Raw genomic sequence first — 16776 nt, 5'->3', positions numbered from 1 at the left:
TCTGCAGAGCAAAGCCTGGTACAGGCTTAGGCTCCTCCTTGCCAACACCATAAAGAACCATGGAATGGGTTGGGGTGGAAGGGACCTTAAAGCTTATCCAGTTCCAACCCCGTCCATCCTGGCCGTGAGCACTGCCAAGGATGGGGCATCCAAACCTTCTCCGTTCAACCCATTCCGATGTCCCTCTGCCCCCATAGGGAAGAACTTCTTCCTATACCTAATCTATACAGAGAGACATACCGATCACAAGTTGTCTGTCATGACTAGAACTGGTTATTACAGAGCTTTGGCAGTCTGCAGCCACATTCCCACTCTCTGGAATGCCACGTCCAGAACAGACCCACTGAACTAACAGAACCAGATCACCGACTGCCTTGAAGGAAGAGCTCAAGAGCCAGGCTCCAACCCTGTTCTGCACCCCGGGGTCCTCTGCAGCACCCCCGGGTGCCCCCCCAGCCTGCGCCTCCGGCCCTCATGTCCCTGCCCGTCATTCCCAGCTATATTTAGCCCTTCCCCGTGTTATTCCGCCTGCCTGGCAGGGTTGATGACTGGCCGGGACAGCCCCACCTCCTTTCTGCTTTCTCTCCCTTCTCCTTCCTCCCTTTTTCCCCTTTCTCTCTGCTCCTTCCCACTCTGCTTCCCTCTCCCATCCCTGCCTGCATCCCCCCATGCTGGCAGTGCCCAGCTCTGCCTTGGGATCGCCCCCCTGAGCCGGGAGCCGCCAGCATGGGCCCTGCTGAGGAGCTGGTCCGGATTGCCAAGAAGCTGGATAAGATGGTGGCCAGGAAGAGCACGGTAAGGGTGGCCAGGCCCTTGGCACACACACACACACACACACACGTGTGTATTTACACGCGTGTGTCTGTTTGCATGCGTGTACACACGTGTTGGTGTGTCACAGCCTGCTGTGGGACAGGGGAGGAAGGAACGGGGTCAAGGGGGTGCGGTGTTCTGCACCCCCCCCCACTATTGCTTGTGCTGAGTGGGTCCAAGGGGTGCTGAGCACCCACCAGCACCCCGGGGTGCAGCTTGTGCTGCCCCAGCTTCAGCACAGCGGAGTTTGCTGTGCCTCCAGTCTGTGCTTCTCTCTCCTGCACCCCTTGGTATCTGGGGACATGGGGCACATATGGGGACATGTGGGCACATTTGGGGCCATGCAGGCACGCTGGGGCCCATGCAGGCACATATGGGGCACGTATGAGGCACATATGGGAGCATGCAGGCACATTGGGGGCTATGCAGGGACATATGGGGCATGCGTGGGGCACATATGGGGGCATGCAGGCACACTGGGGGCCATGCAGGCACATATGGGGCCATGTGGGCACACTGGGGGCCATGCAGGCGAATATGGGCACACAGGGGCACATATGGGGCATATCTGGGGACACGTGGGCCCTCCGCGGTGCCAGGGGACCGTGGCTGACAGGTGCTTGGCCACCAGCCCGGCCACCAACACCCAATGGGGGTCGGTGCTGCCCTGTGCCCCCCCCAGCCCCACACACGCACCGGTTCCTATTGCCTGAGCGTGTGCAACGTGCACGGGAAGGGCACGGGAGATGGCTCCTGGCTCCGGCTGTGGTGCTGGTGCGCCAGGATCCGGCCTCTGGGAGCCGCTGGGAGCCCGGAGCTGAGCCCAGCCCTTACAGTTAATATTTGACTGTTCCATTGGCCTTTACCCCGAGCTGCTGAGCAGAGCTGGTGCCTTGTTGGGATGCCAACACTTGGAACCCAATGGGTTCTGCTTTCCCCTGGGAATTACCCTGGCTATATCGCTGTCTTCAGCCCTGCAGCCACTCTATGCATGTCCCTCCATGGGAACCTCGCGGGTCCCCCAGCCTGTTTCCTTATGGAAGGGTTTCCCCAAGCTCTAAGGGAAGCTCCTGCTTCCCAGCTGGGGGATGTGACCCCGTGCGGCAGGAATCGGGATTGGGGCTTTCATAGGAGTGCATTGGAAGGGACAGGGAGCAGCTGCAGGATGCTGGTGAGAGGGAAGGGGTACAGGGGCTGCCTCGATGCAGGCCTCTCTTCCTCTCCTGCTCCTCAAGGAGCTCCCATGGCTTCTCCCCATTCTAGGAAGGGGCTCTGGATCTGCTCAAGTCTCTCACCAACTACACCATGACCATCCAGCTGCTCCAGGTGAGGGGGGCTGGCCCCAGGGATACCCCATGGAGGGGGGTTTTGTCCCATCCCTCCCATGCTGGGCAGCACATCCCTAAGGACACATCCCTGTTGCACATCCCAGACCACGCGGATCGGGGTGGCTGTTAACTCGGTGCGGAAGCACTGCTCCGATGGAGAGGTAGTGGCCTCGGCCAAGATCCTCATCAAGAACTGGAAGCGGCTGCTGGGTGAGCCCCCGTGCCCCAGACCCTTCCCCAGATCCATGTATATCCTTGGAGAGCTATTCCAAGGGCTCATTTCGGCTCCAGGATGGAGCAGTGTAAATCAGTGCGTGCCTTCCCAAGGGCTGGGCATCCCCCAGCCTGGGCTGCAGCTCCCCAGGTGCCCAGGGCTGCTTTGGGCCGTGCTCGTGACACCCAAACCCTGCTTCCAGAGCCCTCCAGCACCCCAAAGAAGGAGAAGGACGTGGATGGGGAGAAGAAGGAGAAGGGTCTGGATCTCCCCAGCTGCCCCAGTGAAGGGGTGAAACACCCCAAGAACCCAGCAGAGAAGCACAGGGAGAAGCACAAGGAGAGGTGAGGACTCCTGGGCACTGTGGGAGGCACCAGCATTGGAGGGGCTGATACAAACCCCTCTGCTCACTCCTTGGGATTGGTTTATCCGTCTCTATAGCTGTTTATTCCCTGGGCAAGGGGCTCCTCTGACCCTGCCTGGCTCTCTGTTCCCATAGGAAGCCCAGCAAGTCCAGCTCTTGTGCCATCACCCCTCAGGGCCATTCTGCCGATGCCAGCCTGGACAGGTACGTACCGAAGGCCGTGCCGGGGAGGTTGTGCTGGGGAATGGTGGCACTGGGATGCGGTGTGCAATGTGCAATGGGCTCACCAGAGCATCTCTCCCTTCCTTTGGGCTTCTGAAGAAAGGCCAGTGATGGCCGGAGCCCCACTGCATCCTCCAAGAAGTCACCTCTGGACAGCAAGAAGGAGAGGTGGGTGCTTGGGATGAATGAGGATGGGGTCTGGTCCCTGCCACCACCTCTGACATGGGGCTTGTCCTGCCAGGAGAGACTCTGCTGACTCAAGGTCCTCCACCTTGGCCATCTCCTCCTCTTCCTCCCCACAGAAGAGGCTGTCGGGGGAGAGGTAAGGAGAGGGCATTCCTGGGGTGCTTTGGGGATCTCCATTGGGGATGCTTTGACCATGGATGGGTAGGGATGGTTGGGGAGACCTGACCTGATGGGCACTGGGGCATTCCCATGGGGAACCAATCTTCCCTTGGGGAGACTCGCATTGATTTCTGAGCACTCGGAGTCACTGTGTGCCCCTCTCCGGTGCTGTCCCCTCCTGTGCCCCCCCAGGAGAGCCTCCGTGGGCAGCAGCCCCTCCCCAGCTCCCACTGGCTCCCGGAGCAGCTCCAGTGACAGCAAGGAGAAAAGGTGGGAACAGCCCCATCCTGGTGCCGTGGCGCAGGTCCTGGGGGATGCACGAGGACCCTGGGCTCTGCTTGTCCTCCCCTGCAGAGCCAACAGCAGCAAGGCCAAGGCAGAGACCCCACAGACCCCCAGCAGCCCCTTCTCACCCAGCCCCTGCCTCCTGGCCCCCTGTTACCTCACAGGGGACTCGGTGCGGGACAAGTGCATCGAGATGCTGACGGCCGCGCTCCGTATGGATGGTGAGTGGGGCTTGGGGTGCTGGAGTCCAACCAGGGATGCTTCCCCTATGGGGCAGCCCTAAGAGGAGCAACCCTGCAGTAAAAAGCGAGGCTCTGCTTCAACTGCATCAGTGCTCAGCCTCAAACTGCAACAAAGGAGGTTGGGAGGGTGTCCGGTAAAGGGTTGGATGCGGGGATGGGCTCTGTGTGAGGTTCGAGATGGGTTTAAAGAGGCTGTTTAGAGATGGGTGCCTGAGACAAGTCGAGGGGGAGAAGCGAGATCTTTCAGGGGGGTTCTCAGTGCACGGGGACATGGAGCTGGTTTTGCATCTCTCAGTCACCCCTTGGCCTCTCTGCCCTTTAGATGACTACAAGGAGTTTGGTGTCAACTGCGAGAAGATGGCATCGGAGATCGAAGACCATATCCTTTACAGGGGCTGGGGCCGCACACTGGGCCCAAGAGTGGTGCTGGGGCAGGACAGAGGGTGACAGGGACAAGGTGATGGGCTCTGCGTGCCCCGTTGCCTGCAGAGGGAGCCCGGAGCCCGGTTTGAGGATGATGCTGAGCAGAGCATCCCCCGGGCACCTGCGCTGGTCCAGTGCATCCCCCCAGCCCCTGGGCTCAGGGATCTGCCTTCAGCCCTGGGCAATAAAACCCACCCCAGGCAAGGCTGCTCCTGCCACCCTGCTGTGGGCACCCACGTTTCTTGCCAGCCCCAGTTCATGACGGTGCCACCTCCATTCACCCCCAGCTCCAGGCTTGGGGGTCTCCTGGCAGCCCCCTAAGACCAGAACTGACCCCGAGGTGCTTTCCCCTGCCCTGCTCTTTGGTGCAGCCCCAGCTGCAGCTGTCAGATGGTGCAAGGCGATTGGGCTGTTTTCCTCCCCACATCCCAAACCATGCTTCACCCTCCAAAGCCCAAGGAGGGGAAGACCCCACCATGCGGTACCCCAGGGAGCATCCCTCCACCTCACCCCCTTCCGTTCCTTGACGCACCCCACATATCTTCCAGGAGCTAAAGAGCACGGACATGAAGTACCGCAACCGGGTGCGGAGCAGGATCAGCAACCTGAAGGACCCCAAGAACCCCAGCCTGCGGAGGAACGTGCTGTGCGGGGCCATCCTGCCCAGCCTCATCGCCCGCATGACAGCTGAGGTGGGACATGGGGCTGGATCTCATGGGGCACCTCCCTGCTGCCTCCACAGCCTCTGCTCTTGGAGGCTGTGTTGGTTCCCAGGGGCTGGCAGGGTTTTGGCTTGGTGGTTCTTGTCCCAGCATCAACCTGTCCCACCTTAGTGCTGGTTGTGGAGTATCAGGCACAGGGAGGAAGCAGGAGCCCATTGTGGAATGCCACCAGTCACGTTTGAGGGTCTCCATTCCTTATGGAAGGATGTTCCCCATGTCCAGCTTATGGGAGCACCGCTCCCTCCATGGGGAGCCATGGGAACGTGCAGGCAGCAGTTTCAGATTGAGGATGGGGTGATCTGGATGGGCATAAGCCCTCCAGCAAAGCACAGAGCAGGAGCAGTGCTGATGCTGGAGAGGATGGGGAGGGTGCTGGACCACGACGGCTTGCGCCTATGCTGCTTGAGCTGCAAGGCCCCGGTGTTGGTGGCAGGAGATGGCCAGTGATGAGCTGAAGGAGCTGCGGAATGCCATGACCCAGGAGGCCATTCGGGAGCACCAGATGGCCAAGACGGGCGGCACCGTCACCGACCTCTTCCAGTGCGGCAAGTGCAAGAAGAAGAACTGCACATACAACCAGGTGAGCCCTGCCAAGGCCCGGGGTCCCCGCTGTTCCCAGGGGACCCAGTTTATAGAATCACAGCATCCTCGACTGGTTTGGGTTGGAACAGAGCTTAAAGCTCATCCAGTTCCTTCCCCTAGAGCTGCAGAGCTGCTCCAGCCCTGACAGCATCTCCATGGCTCCAACAGCTCTATGGCCCTGTTGTGCTGTTGCCCCAGAGCCGGATGAGGACTGCAGGGGGGGCTCTGCTCTGACCTCCCCCTGCTCCATCCATCCTAGGTGCAGACACGCAGCGCCGACGAGCCCATGACCACGTTTGTGCTGTGCAACGAGTGTGGGAACCGCTGGAAGGTCTGTGAATGGCCCCGGCTGCCCAGCCCATCCCCATCCCTATGGGGGGGGTGTCAGAGCCCCCCCGAAACAGTGCCAGGGGGTGGGTGAGGGCTCACCCTCGGCTTCTCCTGCAGTTCTGCTGATGGCAGCCCCCGGCGATGGGGCTGGAGGGATGCGGTGTGAGACAAGGATGCTGTGACAGCCACATCGGGGTGCGGAGGAAGGTGATGCGGTGGCTCCGGTCCCTACACCCCAACTCCCTGTTTCCTTGCACCCCAGGAAGCTGGGCTCTGGCAGCAGATGGGTTTGCTTGGGAAGACCCTGGTGAATCCAAGTGGTCCATCCGTTTGCTTGGGGTGCGCTGGGAGCCCACTGCCAACATCCTCAGTAAGGGAGACTGGTCTGTTTACAGACAGGAGGGACATTCCCTGTGGATGTGGGGTTGTGCCACTGTCCTGGGAAACCAGGAGTGGCAAACAGCCAGGTTTTAACCCAAATACCTTCTTCCTCCACAGTGGGAGGACACAGAGGGAGAGGGGGTGGTTGCAGGGTGCCTGGATGCTGGTGGGAGGTCACCATGTCCATCCATCCTGGTTTAAGGGCACTAAAAGGAGGAAGAAAGAAGGGATGTGGGGGGCAAGAGGAGTGGGGCAAAACCCTCCAGCTAAAGCAATAAAGCAGTGCCTCTCTGCCACAGGCTGCTTTCTGAAGGGTGCTTGGACCTTGTCTCCATTCACTCATGGTCCTTCAAGAGCCCCCAGCCAGCTCCAGAACATGGCTTGGATCCACCAGGCTCCAGCTTGGGCTTGATGCTCATCCACCACCTGCCTGGGGATGAAAGACCTTTACTTAAGGCTGGAGCTGTGCCCTGTATCCCATGGCAGGGCAGGAACTCCACCAGCGGGAGGGTTTTCCAGGGAAAGGGGTTGGGAAACACAACCTTTGGCTACAAGAGGTGCGGGATGGAGGCTCGTGGTACCCAGCTCGTCCCTCACCACCACCAGAAATAACCAGCAGCAGTGAGATGTGATGGGGACAGAGGGGAGCTCACAGGGTGACCATGGGGGGGGGATAAGGGCACTGATGATGGGCAGAGAGGAGGGGGATGGAAGAGCTGTTGGATGCAGCGATTCCTGTTTTACTCTTGGTCTGCACCCCACGGCTCCCCTAAGAAATCCCACAGGAGGAAAGGGACCAGAGGAGAGCTGGGTGCCCCTGGAGGCTCCTCTGCCACCCATGTAAGGGTCCCCCCAGGGAGGATGCTCCAGGTGGGGATGCGGGATCCATCCCTGGGGCACAGAAAGGGGAATGCAGCTGTTTGCAGGGGTTGAAATGGGGTACGGGTGGCTCTTGGTGGTTGTTCCTAGGGCTGAGGCCCTGACCTGCTCTATGAGGAGGACACAGACTGGGATGGTTGATGGCATTTTGGGGCTGGCTGGGATCCTGCTCTCCCCTCCCCAGCCACCAGCCCCACAGGTGCCATGGCTTCAAAAGGCAAATGCTGGATCCCTCCGTGCCCACACAGCCTCTGTGGGCAGGGAGGCTCAGCCTGGAGCAGCTGCCCTGTCCCCCAGGGGCAGAATCCAGCACACAGGCACGGGAGCATCCCTGGTTCCCATTCCAATCCAAGGGCTCTTCCCCTGTTTTCCAGCCTCCCGCCGCTGCTGCCCTTCTCCCCCGCATTTTTCCAGCCTTAACAAAGAAAAACCCATCACTTTGGCTGCTTTGTTTCCTTGGCAACCCCATTTCTCCATCCTCTCGCTCAATGCCTTGCTAAACCCCCTGGTCCCCAAAGCACAGGGGCAAGGATGGAGTGGGGCGTTGTGAGTCCTGAGCCCCATCCCAAGAGGACTCTGGACCCTTGGCCAGGGCTCTCCAAGCACTTGGAAAGGGGATGGTGGGATTGTGTCGGAACCCAACTGAATCTAGAGCTGATCTTTGCACATCCTGTGCTCCCCAGCACAGTGGGACCCCCCCTCAGCACCAAGGAGCTGTTGGACCCCTCTGAACCCTCTCTGGGGTGAGTCTGTGGCTGTGCAGCCCCCCAGGAGGCTGGCAGTGTTCTGGGGGCTCCTTCTGGCCCATGGAACATCTCCCATTGGACATCAAACCCAATCTTAAGCTGTGGCATCACCATCTAGTGTGTGTCAGGGCGGGTGGGTGCAGGTCTCTAGGAGCGGGGCTGGGGCTGGGGTGAGGAATCAGGGGCAGCAGGGGATGGTGGGGTGCAGCATCTACCCCAGCATCATGGGAGCCATCCCATGCTTTTAGCCTTGTATGTTCCTGCTTTGTCTCCATTCACTTCAGAGCTGCTAAAATGTGCATTGGGGGTAAAAACCTGCATGAAATGAGAGGATGAACACAGTGTAGAACAGACACAACAGCCCATCCTGGAGACCTGAGCTCCTGTTTGCAGCCATGTCCCTTCTCTTCCCAAGGGAATGACACCAATTCTGTAACCAAAAGGGCTCAGAGATGTTATCTCCAGTTCCTCACTCAGTGTTAATGTCCCTTTGCCAGGGCTGGGGCAGATCCCACCCTGCCTGTCCCATGGGGAGGTCCATCCTTTGCAACCTGAGCAAGCAAGAGAATGGAATGGAATGGAGTGGAGTGGAATAGCATGGTTAGAATTAGAAAGGCCCTTAACATCATAGGTAGATATCCACCAAGCTCACACACTTGCTGCCTTCTCCAGACCTCAGACCCCACATCTATCTGCTCAGCTTTGCCATTGTCATCATTCCTAGTGAAACCCACATCCCTGAGGTGATGCTCAGCATTCCTAACATGGGGAACACGGGAAGGGGCCAGCCCCACTGAGGAGCTGAGCTGCTTTGCTTTTAAAAGCAGGACAACACAGCACTGTGGTTGTATGGGGAGGGCAGGAATGATGCTGAGGGGAGGTCAGGAAACACCCACCATGTCCTGGGATACCAGGGATGCATCAGAACACTGCTGAGCTCAAGGACACCAGCAGCCACTCCCCAAATCCCAAAGGGATTTTGGGGTTGAAACCCCCAAAAGCTGAGCAGACGGATTCAGCTGGGGATCTGATGCTAGATGAAAACCAGAGCTATAGACAGCCTGTGTCTTTTAGGGGCCCCCCATCTACTGCATCAGAGCCTTTCAAGCACTCAGCTGCTGGGCTTTTGAGTTGCCTTTTTGTTTCAATTCCACCCCAAAACTCAGGTTTCCCTGAGCATGAGGTGCTGCCTCTGCTTGGAGCTGTATCCCATGGGTACCAGTCATTGAAGGATGCGGAGGTGCAGTGGTGGGTCCCTAAATACCTGGAAGAGCTGGGTAATCCCAGCAGGACACCCCAGGGACTGAAACCCACACAGACATCACTAAACCAGGGGGAGAGAAAACCTGCTGAGTGCTGGCTCCAGCTCCAGGCTGGGATGCAAAGGGAGCAATTTCCTCTCTCCTTCATTGTTCTGCATTGATGGGAGTGAATCAGCTGCTTCAGAGCAGCTCTGAACACAATACAGTGATTGCCCAAGCCAGCCCCACCTCCCCGCACGGCTCTTCGGAAGCCAAGCTGGAATACTCAGAGCAAAGCCATGGATTTGAGCTGATGGGATGTTCGTTGGCAAAATAAGGGGAGAAAGTCATTGATCACCTGCAACGTTTGCAAGATATCCATGGAGTTGTAGGGCTGCAATTCAGTGCCCTAGAGCATCCCCCAACCTCCCCTCCCTGAGCTTTCTGATGCTTAAATGCATCAAATGAGCCTAAAGTGAACCCAAACCTTTGCTTCTAAAACATGGGAAAGGGCAGGATATACTTTTCCTAAAGAAAAAGACTTGTGCCCTTTGGTTTCCTGGCCAAAGAGGTTTGCTGAGTCTGCAGAGTACTTTGATCTCAGCCTTCCTATAGCCACAGCACTCAGTGGACTTTGAATAGACAAAGGAGGAAGAACTGAGCATAGATCCCCCATTAAAAGCATAACCCCCCACCAAAACCAGTGTTTCTTGACACTTGGCTGGAACCATTGTGCTCTTCCCTCTCAGGGTCAGCAATGGAGGAGATGCCAAGGAAAACACCCCATGGAATGCTGTCGAATCACTCCCTGTTCCATCCAGACCAGACGGATTCCCATCCGCCTCAGGAAGATGACCTTGCTTGCTATGCTATGCAGATGATAAGGAATGCCACACTGGCTTTTCCCCTGACACTTCTTGTTCTCCCTGCCCAGGAGCACTCAGCGATAAAGAGCAGCAGCTTGATCTGGAGGGGTGGAATGAAGTGCCATGTGCCTGGGGATGGAGCCCTTTGCTCTCTGGGTTAGCATGGCTTAGGCCAGGTTTGGGTGCGGGCAGAGCAGCCAGGGTGGCCCGAGGATGTCCCCGTGCATCCCGCATGGAAATGCTCTTTGTGCATCTGCAACAATCCCACAGTGTTTTCCCATCCCCTTCCCACCATCCCAACCTTTCCCAGCCACACAGGGACCCTGTTTGATGATCTCCTTAGGCAAAACATGCCCAGGATGGGAGGTTGAGTTGTGCCCTGGCTCTGCCTCACCTCCTTTCTCCAAGGTCCCTGTGTCCTGGGTTTGGGAAGCAGCTGGCACCAAAGGCCACGTCCTCCCAAGAAGCCGCCTTGGCTTTCCAAAGGGGAAGTATAAATAGCTTGTCCTGGAAGGAAGGGGTGACCCAGGAGTGGTGCCACGCAGTCTGGCAGGGACAGACACTGTCAGGGAAGCAAATGCTCCCTGCACCCTGCAGTGCGGGCAGTGAGTGTGCAACAGCAACACCACCGGGCTGGGATTGCAGCTATAGAGGGGTGAGCAAGCTGCTTTGGTCACCCTGAGGAGGGACCTGCTTCAGCTGAGCAAGAACTCAGGAAGAGAGCAAGAGCTTGGTGTTGCGGATGTGATTGTGATGCTGCTGTGGTGCTCGGCATCCCTTCGGTCCCTGCATCCCTGCGCTGGTCCAGCACCCGTCTCCATCAGGTTGTCCTGCCCAGCAAGGGGCTGTGCTCCCTCTGCCCCTCTGTTTTGCAGGTGAAAAGGTGATATTTCCTTCAATGGAATAGGAAAAGCTCCTGGTGACAGGAGATGCAGAGCCCTGGGAGGAATCGTGTGCTAATGCCCTTGCATTGCAGCCATGGTGAGTCATCCAGGCCTATGAGGATCCCAGCTGCGCCTGGATACAGAGGAAGGTAGAAGCACAAAGGGAGAGGGAAAATTGCTTCACTCCTAAGAAGCAAGGGAGAAAGAGTGCATCCCTTTGCCATCCACCCACAGCTTCATCCCACAGCACTGGGGATGGAGGTTTGCTGTTGGGTGGGCAAGGAGAGATGCTCATTTAGGAGTGAAATGGGAGTGCTCAGCCTAGGAACATTCCAAGTCATTAACAGAACATAATTATTAATTCCTTTTCTTCCCCCTTGTCGCTGGTATCTCTTTGTGGGCAGGAGGAGGATGGAAAAAAGCCATTCTGGGATTGGGAAGTGCGTTGGAGTAACGTGGTTATGGGCAGATGTTGCCTCCCTTCACCCTTTGCGGTACTGCTCCCAGTCACCCATCCATACGGACACGTGCGTTTTGCTGCCTTGATGGGGACAGGAGGGTCCACAGGGACTCCTGACCAAGCTTCGTGCCCATCTGTGCTATGGGAGAGTCACAACCGTGTTTGCACAGGACCCAAACAGGGCCACTTGTGGAACCAGGGAGTGAGAAGGGATTTACACATCAAACACCTCCTTCCCCCCACACTGCTGCGGCCAAAACCACGGGAAGAGGGACCCCACCTCCGTTCCCAGCCTGTTTTCCTCTCCCCTGTAGATCAGCTCCTGTCAGCGGAGCACTTCCTTCAGCCCGAAGGCTTCCATAGGCATTGGTCATTCAATATTGCTTCTAAATCCCTGTGTTTGGCTCTCAGCCACTTCGCCGGGCTCGGAGCAGGGATGCGTTTAGCAAACACATTCTATGTTTAGGCAGGCAGGCAGACATGGAAGAGCTCTTCCAGTCATTAAACCTCTGCTCCCCATTCAGCCTCTGTTATTGCTCCTTTAACCACCAGCTCCTGGGGTTGGGCAGCAGCTCCCCAGGGCCAGGCCAGCTGAGACCTGCAGGTCTGCAGCCAGGAACGGGTGCTCCAGGGGGAAATCCAGGCCCAACCCGATGGCCAGAGGAGAAAACTGCCCTGTAAATGTCTTCCCAAGGCTGTGGTGTGCAGGAAGGGGACAGGGATGTGGCTCAGAGCTTGGTTCTGGGCTGAGATGGCTCCGGGTGGGAGCGAGCAGGGGGATAAAGGGGGGATTCTGGTGCCTTTCAGGCGATGCTGCCAGCCCACCCTCAGGATGGCCAGAGCACCCATTTAGGGGTGCTCAGCATCGCCCCAGGGCCTTGGTGGGTGCTCATTCACCAGGCACTCACAGCACCAGAGGCTTCCTCCGACCCATTACTGATGGGATTCAAGTTTCAGTTTAAGCCATTCCAGCTTGGATGTGCCTAGGTATCTCCTCTTTACTGGTAAAAACAGAATCACCCTTCCAAAGCCTCCCCAGCCCAGCCCTCCCTGGTATTCCCACTCCTTTCCCCAGTGCTGCTTACCTTTCCCTGGATAACACCATAGCCACAGAAGAGCTGGGCTATCCCCATGGTCTCTGGATGCTCTCAGTGCTGGCCAATGGACCAGGAAGGTTGCAGCAGCTCTGCCCCACGGCTCCCAAACACAAACCTGTGCTTTCTCCTTCCCCATCCCAAAGGAGGAGCATGAACAAGTAGAGGGGAGAGCTGAGCCCTGTGCCTGGAGCAAAAGGCACGAAAGGGGAGGAGAACCAGGATCAGGCACAGAGAGCTGCAGGGATTGCAACTGGGTCAGCACTGACCTGGATTCACAGCATCAAAGACAACAGCTTCCTGCCTGGCAGCCCTGGAGCCCTCAGAGGAGATGAATCCATGCGTCCTGGCACTGGCTCCATGGTGGATGTGCCAGTGATGGGACATCCATAGCGGTGAGGGCTGTGGGGCATGGCCCGAGCATCCCCCCTGCTCCATAGGCATGGCCTGGCTCTAATTGACCTCTGTGCTGCTGGTACAGTAGCAGGAACTGGCAAACGGATGGGGCTTGGAGCAAGCTGCTCTAGTGGAAGGTGCCCCTGCCCATAGCAGGAGTTTGGAATAGGATGAGGTCCCTTCCAACCCAAATCAGGTTGGGATTCTATGAAATCCCCTGTCACTCATGGGAGGTGGACAAATGAACCTTATCCCTTAGGAAACCCAGCCATAAACCTCCTCCCTGTCCCTTGGTGGTGTGATGTGTGTGTTTGTACTCACACACATATGGATGGGGACCTTGTCCCTCCAGCATGTCACAACCAGGACACATGGTCCTCATGTCCCAGCATGAAGGAACCTTCTCCCTGCCTGGGAAAACCCATCCCCAGCTCCTTTGGGGAGCCCAGGGCTCACATTCACATCAATTCCCTCTCCCAGCAGCTTAAAGCTTTCCTTTTCCAGCAGGGCTCGGGCTCGGAGCAGCAGCATCCAGCTTTGATGCTCCCCCCTCTCCAAGACGGTTCATTTACAGGATGACTCACAGGTTGTTAATGCTCCTGATGGAAAGCAGTGATGCCACCTTTGAGAGCCAGCTGGGAAAGGGAGAGGGGACACATCCAGGCTCACAGCTCCCTGAAATCCAGGGGGATGCTGCCAGTTCCCAATCAATCCTCCATTGCCAGCCAAAGACCAGAAGGCGGTGGTGAAAATACCTAAATAAACAAGCATCAGGACAAAAGGCTCCCTTGGGATCGAGTCCCTCAGGGATGGGGCATGGTGAGACTTTGCTGTTCCGTCTGGGAACAAAGGAAAAGGGTTTTGGAAGCCCTCAAACAGGATAATCAGGGATGAAAAGGCAACGGGATGAAGCAGCTGATGCAGCCCCCCTGCATCTGTAAGGAGCTCTGTCCTGGGGGGGAGCAGGGGGCTAAGGGCACCAGCACCAGTTTAAGCCCAGTGAGGGGTCAGTCTCCCTTGTGCCCTGGGGACATGGAAAGCATCAATGGCATCATTGCTGCAGGGAAGGGATGGCTGTAAAGCACAGAGCAGAGATTTCCCACCCCAGCCATCTCCCAGGTACCCTGCACACAACAGCAAAGAACTGATGCTGCAAACACCCCCTCACCCCCCCTTCTCGCCACTCAATCATGCATAATGGGGAGGCAGAGAAGAGCCTCATCTAATTTGAGCTCCCCTGAGGGATGGGCTTTGTTCTTTCCTGCAAGGTATGAAAACATGGATGTGTTGAGGTGGGGAAAGCACAAACCACAGACATCAGCCCTTTTCCTCTTCAAGGCTGATTTACCTGGTGCTGTCAGTGGAGGGAAGGGAAGAGATGAGCCCCAGGGAGATGGGGAAAGTGGGGGGAGAGCCGCCTGGACCCACATCTCGGTGGGTACCAGTGTGGTTGTGCTGCTGCTTGCAGAGCATCTGCTCCATTCTGTCTCTTTCCTGCCCTTCCCCAAGCATCTCAGACCTCCCGAGAGCAAAGCAAGATGCAAGGAGAAACCCAAGTACAAACCCAAGCACAGCCATGAGGTTAGGATGGGGTGAAGCCCAGCAGCCCTCCTGCAGCACCCATAGGTGCAAACACAGCCCCCCTCTTTTTGCATGTGGTTTATTGGATATCCAGCCTAGATCCCATCTCCTACTTCCCATCTTCCACCAGGAAAATCTCAGCTCCTATTAAGAATCCTGCTCTTTTTAGGCTTTTCCTAAAGCCTAAAAAATAGTTTTTAGGAGTTATTTTGGTTCCTCTTGACCATCTGAGGATGTGGTGCTCTGTTGACATTGCTCCTGGGGAGAACATGGAAAAGCAGGCAAAAGGATGGAGATGCCTGCACGTGTGACGTGTCCCTGCCTGCAGGTACTATCCAGGGTGTTAGGAAGGGTCATGGACAGTGATGGGACCAGGATGCAGCACCCACAGTGGCATTTCAGACAGTGCCCATCCCCGCAGGAACGATCACTGATGCTCAGCTCCAGGTCTGAGCAGAATTGGCTTTAAAAGCAAAACCCTGTGCCAGTGAAATACCTGCTTCTGTAGTATGCGGAGGAAGGAGAGCAAGCAGCACCCAAAGCCATGGAGCCAATGCTGGGGCCATTATAATGATCAGTTCCAGAGGGAAGAGGGTCTTCCCATGGTGAAATATGCCCTGTGGAGTTTGCAGCCTCTGAGTAAATCACAGCACTGCCATGAGCAGCTCCAGCTCTATATCCACCCGGATGGACCCCACGTCAAGGATGAAGTTTCCTCTTGGACAGCCTCAGCATCACTTTCATTACCTCGGTTTGATTTAACTCCTTTCCTCCTGTTTGGATGCAGTGGGAGAAGCAGCATCCCACTGCTATCCAGGGGGTGGAGAGGAAAACACGAGCTAAGTTGATGCCAGAGAGAGCTTCCTAAGAGGAGGAGGAAAGCAGAACTTGATCCACAGTAAAGGGGCATGGATAAAACTCAGGGTACAAAGAGAATTCCCTTGTTTTTGCAGTGTCAGAGATGGGGCTCAGGGCTCGCAGGAGCCATCACTTCACCTCCTGCATGAACAGTCCTTGGGCATGGGTGATGTTCTCCTGTCCAACATGCCCTCCCTGCTTCAGTTTCCCCAAGTTTGGCACCTCCATCCACGGAACAGCAAAAACCGGATGGGCAGCAAAGCCCTTTAAAGGCTTCCCATGTATTTGATGCACCCACCGGGTTTGTTTTTCACATTCCAGCTGGAAAGAGGGATCTCAAAGGCCGGAGCTGAGCCGAGGGGATGCGTTTGCTGGAACCTGCCAGGACCGTGAGTCTTTAGCCGATAACCCTTTGTTAAAGGGGCACGGGGGGGTCTCTGGCTGTGCCGGGAGCCAAGCAAATCCTCGTCCATCCTCAAAAGCTGTTTTGCACTTCCCGACCTGACGTTTCCCTCCCGCTGGGAGCGCTGGGCAGCAGGACTGCGTCAGAGATGTGCACAGCGGAGACTCAGCGCCTTGCTCCGGGCCTGGGGGGCCGGTGTCACCTTGGGAAGGTGTTTGAAGCCCATGTCCCGGCTGTCACACGCGTGTCTCTGCCCTGCCTTGGCTCTGGGGAACCATCGCACGGATGGATGGAAACCCCTTCCAGCAGAGGCAGATGCACTCCACGAGGAGCAAAGCGCAGGACCTCGAGCTGTTCTAGCACATCAGAGCCATCTCCGTGCTCCCAGTCCCTGTCCGTCCTCATCCCATGAGCCCTCCAGGAGCATCGCCACCAAAGCCAAACGGCAGGAACCATCGCACATCATCGCTGCCTCCTTCGGCAGCGGCCCAGGAGCTGTTTAGCATCTGAAGCAGGCGATGAATGAGAAGCTGTTAATTCCCTCCCGGGCCTTCTGAAGAGGCTCTTGATGAGCGGTTTGGATGCTTTGACACTGCAGGAGCCGCGCAGGCTGCAGAGCCCAGCTCCAGGCTTGACCCAGCTCCGTGGTCCCTGTCCCCTGCTCCATCCCTCCGCAGCCCACCTCAGACTGCAGCAAACCCCAGCCAAGCCCCGCACACGAGGCAAGGAATGGAGCCAGCCCCAAAGCAAAGAGGTGATGGGGACACCCCAAAAGTGGGGCCCCACATCCATTGGGCTCCCGAGGATGGGAGCATCACCAACCTCCCTCCTTACCCCCCCAGCTCCCCTCCATACCCCCAGCACTGTTCCTCCACTCCCTCCTCAGCATCCCCCCAAACCCCTCACCCCACAGCAATCCCCCATGTGCCCCCCGGATCTCCCCCCCTCCCTCCAAAGCCCCCACCAACTGCATCCCTTCAGTTCCCTTCCCCAGTCCCTCAATATATCAAATCCCTTCCAAACTCCCCAAACCCCCTCAGCATCCCCACAACCCATCCAGCCCCTCTCCCCCCCCCCCCCCCCCCAGTGTATGGGGGGAGAGAAGGAGGCAGAGAAA

The 16776-nt window shown here is 57.4% G+C and overlaps 1 protein-coding gene across 2 annotated transcripts; it reads left to right on the top strand.

Annotated features, from left to right (window-relative positions):
- The first annotated feature begins 599 nt into the window (after positions 1-599).
- Positions 600-6498, top strand: LOC101868740 (transcription elongation factor A protein 3). Of its 2 annotated transcripts, XM_013131057.2 has the most exons (14): positions 600-795; positions 2077-2139; positions 2246-2351; positions 2558-2699; positions 2855-2923; positions 3041-3109; positions 3183-3263; positions 3479-3556; positions 3641-3792; positions 4136-4192; positions 4774-4928; positions 5392-5538; positions 5800-5871; positions 5988-6498. In XM_013131057.2, exons 1-14 carry the CDS (start codon positions 727-729, stop codon positions 5994-5996), a joined length of 1269 nt encoding a protein of 422 aa, XP_012986511.1. In that variant the 5' UTR covers positions 600-726; the 3' UTR covers positions 5997-6498. The 2 variants fall into 2 exon arrangements, with proteins under 2 accessions (XP_012986511.1, XP_030898994.1); XM_031043134.1 differs by having other exon boundaries at positions 3479-3792.
- Positions 6499-16776: the final 10278 nt, after the last annotated feature.

This window comes from Melopsittacus undulatus, chromosome 14 (genome assembly GCF_012275295.1).
Source record: "Melopsittacus undulatus isolate bMelUnd1 chromosome 14, bMelUnd1.mat.Z, whole genome shotgun sequence".
In the NCBI taxonomy this organism is placed as follows: Eukaryota; Metazoa; Chordata; class Aves; order Psittaciformes; family Psittaculidae; genus Melopsittacus; species Melopsittacus undulatus.
Note: the sequence above shows the minus strand (reverse complement) of the source record. Positions and strands in the feature narration are given on the sequence as shown.